The 7,359-nt window shown below is 38.5% G+C and overlaps 1 protein-coding gene across 1 annotated transcript in view; it reads right to left on the bottom strand.

The window, feature by feature from the left end:
* The window catches only part of LOC101863071 (receptor-type guanylate cyclase Gyc76C), a 135,487-nt gene that overhangs the window by 68,401 nt on the left and 59,727 nt on the right, over nt 1–7,359 (bottom strand). The window contains exon 2 of the mRNA XM_013084916.2: nt 1,405–1,587. Within this exon, the coding sequence (XP_012940370.1) occupies nt 1,405–1,587 (183 nt within the window). The remainder of the gene's footprint in view (nt 1–1,404; nt 1,588–7,359) is intronic.

Raw genomic sequence — 7,359 nt, 5'->3', positions numbered from 1 at the left:
AGTAGTAGTAGTAGTAGTAGTAGTAGTAGTAGTAGTAGTAGTAGTAGTAGTAGGTAGTAGTAGTAGGTAGTAGAAGAACTTTAATAGTAATGCACGTATTTTAGTCTTTCTAAACTGTCAGCTAATTCAGACTAATAAAATTGTATCATTATTTTCAACTGGCTGACGACTTTGAATAGCAACATTCTAAGTGCACACTAAAATTGCAAGTGATCAGTCTGCGAATTTGTCAAACTATATTTTATATTTCTAGTTCTTGCAGGTTTCACATTGTTATGAGATGCATAAATTATGCACCTACTCATGTCGCTTTAAAAAGTTGAACAGTATTTCGGGTTTTCCTTCAACACTGTGTGTATTGATGAAATGCATCGTTGGTGTAATTACCAGAATGCATAAGTTCGTCTTCATGAATTTTGCAGGAGGAACCAAAGAAAATCCAACTAATTTTTCAGTCATTTTGATGTTTAACGTTTCTGAATTTAGGTTACATGATAAAAGAGAACCATTGTGCCGGTCAAACATCGATTGTGATTTCCATTTAGACAGTGGGAATTCCCCTCCAAGAGAAATCGGTAGTACATTTTTTTTATTCTGCAGAAAGACCGAGATACTCGACAAAAATTTTTGTACACTCGAGAAACGAATTCGTGTCTCCTGCTTGCGACAACGAATCACATATCGCTACCCAACAGTTTTTATGAGAAGCGATACAATTTTTTACTCTTTTTTTTTTGTGTCTCAGTCATATAATAACAGTTCTGATGTTTCGGCTGGATTCAAAGCCCAAAGCTTTCCGAATTGACATAAGCTGCAAGATGTAAATATTGTGCTATCAATAGCAAATTTGATGAAAAATATCGTGTGACGTGATACAAAGGTTTGGTATCGAAAGGAGCCCCAATTATAAACTAATATGACGTTTTTAAGAGGCTGAAGATAGCAGGTAGTCTGCACCACAGTCAAAGCTCAATGCCAGCAGAACTAAATATTGTTTACCCTATAATACTCGGCCCCATATCTTAAATGTAAGCAATTTCTCAAAACTTCTCAGTTGTGTCATGTTCCCTCAATAGCTAAATTTGCATCTGTGGTGTAGTGGATAGGCACTTAAATGTCGCATGCAGAAGACCTGGGAGCGATTCCAGTAAATGCGGGGAGATTTCCAGTCTTTCTGCTGAGATCTTGTACCTCTCCAATCCCGGTTTAGCTCTGACGGGTAGGGTGAAAGCCCGCCTCCTAAATGCTCTAAATTGTGTCGATGGGGGTGTAAAAGACTTATATTTAAAACAAATAAACAGACCAATAAAGAAAATAAATCAATCGACCAATAAAGAAAAGGCATCATTTATAATTTCTTGTTTCGTTTCTCTTTGTAAAAAGTGAGAAAGGGGTTCAACTCACGTCGTATATGGTGTCCGCTGTGATACTGTACTCCTCCGCCTGTTTGTGGATGAACGTGACACGGTTCCATTTGAATAGCTTGAGAATAGACACCACGCTGGCGGAGATCTGAGAATCTGTGGGTTTTGTGCGAGCAAACGTCGGGTACAGCTCCCTGTTACTCACTTCTGCGTCCGTGCAGTACTGCAAAAAGAAATCAGAAAATAGAAAATAAGACAAAACAATTACTCTTTAGTTTCGTTAATTATCATAATATGTTCATATTGACTTTTTTACAGTCTGTTAACAGATTAGATGTTGTAAGCAGGATGTAGGCCAAGTTTGTGTGTGTGTGTGTGTGTGTGTGTGTGTGTGTGTGTGTGTGTGTGTGTGTGTGTGTGTGTGTGTGTGTGGAGGGGGAGGGTAACAGTTTAAAGCCCTTCTAGACACAAATAAAATCCACAGGGGAAGAGACAGAGAGGAAAGCCGAGGGCTACATGGGGCAAGATCTCAGACATGGGACACAGCTGGCTGGAGTCGGAGAAGATTGTCCGGAACAGAAACAGTTGGAGAGTTCTTCTTGGCACACAGACATAGATAGATAGATAGATAGATAGATAGATAGATAGATAGATAGATAGATAGATAGATAGATAGATAGATAGATAGAAAGTTAGATGGACATACAGATAGATAGATAGATAAATAGATAGATAGATAGGTAGATAGATAGATAATATAGATAATATAGATAATGTAGATATAGATTTAGATTATATAGATTTAGATAATATTGATTTAGATATAGATGTAGATATATGTATAGATTTAGAATTAGTTATAGAAATGTATGCTTTCAAAAGTAGAGAAACAAGCATGCTTGGTTACTAGTTTGATCAGTATTTCTTCATATTGTATAAAAGTAAACTTTGGAATGAAAAAGAACAATACTAATGTTCCAGGAAAGAAGAGAAAATAAAATTTGACAGACTGCTCCGATTCGTAAATAAAAATCGCAATAAAGGACAAAATCGGGTGAAAAAAAAGTTCCGAATGGTGTACTACAACTGTTATCATGAAGTAGATCTAATCATCGGCTCTTAAAAGTGTTATTCAACCTTAAAATGGCGTGGATTTCCTGCTGGGGTAAAAAGACGGAGAAAGAGAGATGGTGAGAGAGAGAAAGAGAGAAAGAGAGAGGGAAAGGGAGAGAGTGAGAGAGAGAACAGTAAGAGAGAAAGAGAGAGAAAGAGAAAATAGCGAGAGAGACATAGAGGGAGAGAGCAAGAGAATGGCAAAGAAAGAAAGAGAGAGAGAGAAAAGAAGTCGGGGAGACGGGTTTACCATGCGCTAACAAATTAAACACACGCATGCCAACAACACGGATTCACTCTGAAAGAAAAGAAGAACTGTATAGGAAACCTCTGAATTGAACTGCATGATGGAGAAAAGAAAAGTATTCTATTTCGCTTTAGAGCATTTATTTTGAGCACCCATTTCATGCATATTAAGTATTGCAAAGGCTTACGTGCGTCAAAGCTATAAAGGAAGGCAAATGTAGAGATCTAGAAATGGATTTCTTGCGGCGAAGTTTTACGTCTCACTAGCGAATCATTGAGGTGAAACTACCTCCTTTCCCTGCGGAATGCCTTTTTTTTCTAAATTGAACGACTACTTTGTCACTTTAAACGCTGCATTGTTTATTCGATTTCTTTAACCTCTGTCACTATTGATTACTGTACTTAGAATATTTGCTTTTATATGCATTCTCTGTGTATCTTAACACAGGTGACCTGACACAAGCATACGAACACACACACACACACACACACACACACACACACACACATAAACAAACACACACAGACATACACACACACACATACACACACACACACACACACACACACACAAGCAGAGCTTGCACGGGCGCACATAGATAGATAGATAAATAGATAGATAGATAGATAGATAGATAGATAGATAGATAGATAGATAGATAGATAAAATAGATATTGATATAGATATAATTATAGGAATGTATGCTTTCAAAAGTAGAGAAGCAAGCATGTTTAGTTACTAGTTTCATCAGTATTTCTTTATGTTTCCTGAAAATTGAACTTTGGAAAATAAAGAATTCAAAGAACATAAGAATAAAGGCTCTAACATACTCTTTGATTATGTATCAAAACTGATGCTTCTGATGAATGGGAATAATCCTCAAGTTGGAAAAATTAGCAAGCTAGCAGACTTTATTACAACCAAACAGAGGTTGTTTTTAAACAAAAAAAGCTCAAAGCATGATGAAAGAAATCTGCTACAAAATCGTTAATGTCAAAAGAAAAGTTCTGATCTTGTAAATGGTTTGAAAATTATGTGCCCCTTGGGGTTTCAACTAGGAGTTGATATAGAGAAGCAAAAGCAAAAGAAAGGATTAAAAGAGATGGAGAAAAACAGTTATATAAAGGTTACCGAGATTTTTTAAAATCTTGCGACCGAGAGAAAGGAAGGGCGCAAATGGCCAAAAAGAAAGACACAGAGAGAGAGAGAGAGAGAGAGAGAGAGAGAGAGAGAGAGAGAGAGAGAGGGGGGGCGATATGCCCCCTCTCACTTGTACACACAAATGCAAAGTCTTTCTAAATCACCCTTCGCCTCCAGCGAATTGCCTTTGTCACCAGTTCTGGAAGGTCTAAGAAGATACGATCAGAGATTCTGCCCTTGTCTTCACCCCAGCAAATTTTATCAATCACTTCGTGTGACCATCTTGACCGGAAGTCAAGCTAATCATCAAGACCCTGCGATAACTCCCTCACTTCCCTCCAATAAAGAGAATTTTACAGCCTTGAACCGTCACTCCATGCACACCCCATGACCCTGCATCCCCTTAGAAAGACTTCGTGACGATTGATTTTTTTTCTGGAAGATTTTGCCTTGTCCATCAGTGACTGACCTTTCCGGGGTATCAAAGATCTTGGGCGTGGCTGTCCGTCGCTGCTTGGGAGCAAACACGAGTGTAAATGTATCAATAAATCTGCTACATATGATGATAACCTCTTGATTTATTGTTTTTCTGCTCAGTGCCTGGTGGGTCTTACAGAAGTGATGGTGAGTTGATCACTGCTCGAGATGTATCTTTTCATTTCTCGTTTCCCCTAGGAGCCCCGAGTTTCTGAGGAGGTTCTGGGTTGTTTTCCGCCACTTTGGCTAACTAATTATCACAGATGACATAGATCACAAGTCAGTTGAATGTGCCCTGATACTTAAAGTATGTAAAAATTTGAATTTACGTACGTATTTGCATGAGCATGTGCGTATATTGTGTGTACGTGTGTATAGTGTGTGTACGTTTGTATGTTTGTGTGTCTATGTGTATATATATATATATATATATATATATATATATATATATATATATATATATGTGTGTGTGTGTGTGTGTGTGTGTGTGTGTGTGTGTGTGTGTGTGTGTGTGTGTGTGTGTGTGTGTGTGTGCGCGCGTGCGTGTGTTCGTGTCTAGCTGTGCTTGCGTGTCTATGTACGTTGGTGATTTCCCTCATCTTTGCTCTCAGCTGTTGTTGTTGGTTGGTTTGGGTTTTTTGTTGTTGTTTGTTGGGTTTTTGTGGGCATTCTTTTGACGGGTGTCATGTGTCATGTTAATGAGCTTATTTTTATCATTGACAATGAGAACATGAATAAGAAAATACATTGATATGTCTAAAACAAATATAAAGTACTATTTTCAATTCGGTTCGATGATGCTCCTTTAACTGCATCCTCGGGTATTGACATAAACTAATCATTATGCTTATAATAATGCCTCTAATACCACTGTGCAATGGAGAGCTTTGATATTTTGCTTGCTAAAAAAACAGGAGCAAGTAAGTAACAAGCCTTGTTAACAGTTGTAATAGCACAGAGTATTCTACGACCTCAATCCACTCCTCCTTCGACACAATAATTGATAAATAGCATCGATTAGAGGACGGGCAGCGACAGGATTCATGTTAGGGCCTATCCGCGTTATGGTCGAGTTGTTGCATGAAAGGTCTTGATCACACGGGTTTTGAATGTCTAACTGGCGTGTTTATAATGAGAAACCTACTTTTTACGCAACAAACACAGACGAATATGTTGTATAAACCTTACCTCTCACTAAACAATTTGAAATGTGTGTTGAAGCATATGCGTTTATTGAAATGCACAACTACACTACAATTCCGAAAAACGAAGTTCCAAGTGGATATAATAGGAAGAGAACCTCAAACGTTCCTATAAAAAGTATAATTAAAGCCAACGAAAAAAGTCAAATCCTTATTAGAAGAAGCAGTAAAGACCTAATTATTTTCAAAAAGAGGAAGAGAGAACTGACGAGTCAGGGAAATTGAAAGGAGAGATAATGAGCACTGCTTGCCATTTGCAACTTGCAATGAGTTAAGAATAGAAAAAGCCCTTTCATTATGAATCTCATCTTCTTTTAATGGGCGTTTCTGCTTAAACCCACCCTAAGAACGAGAAACGGGATAATTATAATCAGTGCCCTTTCAAAAAGATTTTATTTCGTCAATGGTCCGCAATAAAAATCAGTGGGTCTTATATAATCAATTGAAAGGAATTTGTCTGATATGTTTCTGCTGTCTGACTAAAAGATGTTGTGCTTGCAGTGAATCGAATGTTTGCCTGTCGTTAGAGACGTTTTGAAGAGAGGTACAGCGTGATCGTTAGAAAAACAAGAACTTAGAGTAATATCGATCTGAAGAAAAAATAACTGCGCTGTGTTTTTCTAGGTCAGTATGCCCCATGCGTGCCTTTTCGCGAACCAGATGAAGCATGATTACGATTTGTATCCTTTGTCCCTTACAAATTGGTTTTTAGTTAGGACTACATTAACTGGATAACGGGGCTATTGTCCACCGAATGTTTCTCGTGTTCTGATTTTTTGTGTATTTGTTTTGTTTTGGGGGTGGGGGTAGGGGGGGGTTAAAATTCCCTTTTCTCTCTATGTTCTCTCTCCTATTTTACTCTAACCAGCCATTGACTGCTTGAATACAGGGCCCGCCACATCCATTTCCCTCAGTTTGTTCATCTAATGATTTGTTCAACGATGGGTAACTATGGTGGGTCCTTTAGCGGAAAGTGTTAACCTTTCTTCAACAAGGTGATGAACCGCGTCTAACAGCAATCCTTCTTGAGCACTGAAAATTCTTCGCCGCTCATCAACTGTAAGATTAGATAAACAATTCATGGTATCCGATTTTTCATTTGAGGGATACTGAGGAAATTTTCAGCTCCTCTGTGGTCATTTTGCACCTCTCTCTTCCAAAAATACCAATTAAAGCCTTGAGAAAGTTGAAAATCCTACGTCAGACCCATCAATTGACCTTCTTTTAGCGTTGGCCCACTAAGAGACCGCAGTGACCCCATGAGAGAAAGAGAGAGAGAGAGAGAGAGAGAGAGAGAGAGAGAGAGAGAGAGAGAGAGAGAGAGAGAGAAAGGGGGGGGGGGAAGAGGTCAATGTTGTCTAACGTCAGAGCTCGTGTCAAACAACAGAGTTCTAGGAATACGAGTTCAAATGGGATTTTCAGACGCCCCAGTGCGTAACAGGGTGTTTGTGTGCTTTCTTTTTCAGACCAAGACCCACTTGTGCCGGGAGAAGAGTTTCTTCAAGAGATTCTTTGCTGCAGGTTATTGCGTGTTTTTCAACCCAACCCACCCACCTCCACCTCAAAACATGCACTACCTTTTCAACCCCCTCCCAAAAAAATAAATAAATAATAAATAAAAAACCCGACCCACATCCTTTTTCCGATTTCTTAAAATTAATATTCATTCCTTTTTGCTGAAATCTATTACAACTTTTTGTCGCACAGCTCCCCCGATTGTCTTTGTCCCTTATTCCCTATGTCTGTCTCAATATATCTGTGCATATTATATACATCGCTCGCGCCCTCTCTCTCTCTCTCTCTCTCTCTCTCTCTA

This window comes from Aplysia californica, unplaced genomic scaffold (genome assembly GCF_000002075.1).
Source record: "Aplysia californica isolate F4 #8 unplaced genomic scaffold, AplCal3.0 scaffold00014, whole genome shotgun sequence".
Taxonomy (NCBI): Eukaryota; Metazoa; Mollusca; class Gastropoda; order Aplysiida; family Aplysiidae; genus Aplysia; species Aplysia californica.
Note: the sequence above shows the minus strand (reverse complement) of the source record. Positions and strands in the feature narration are given on the sequence as shown.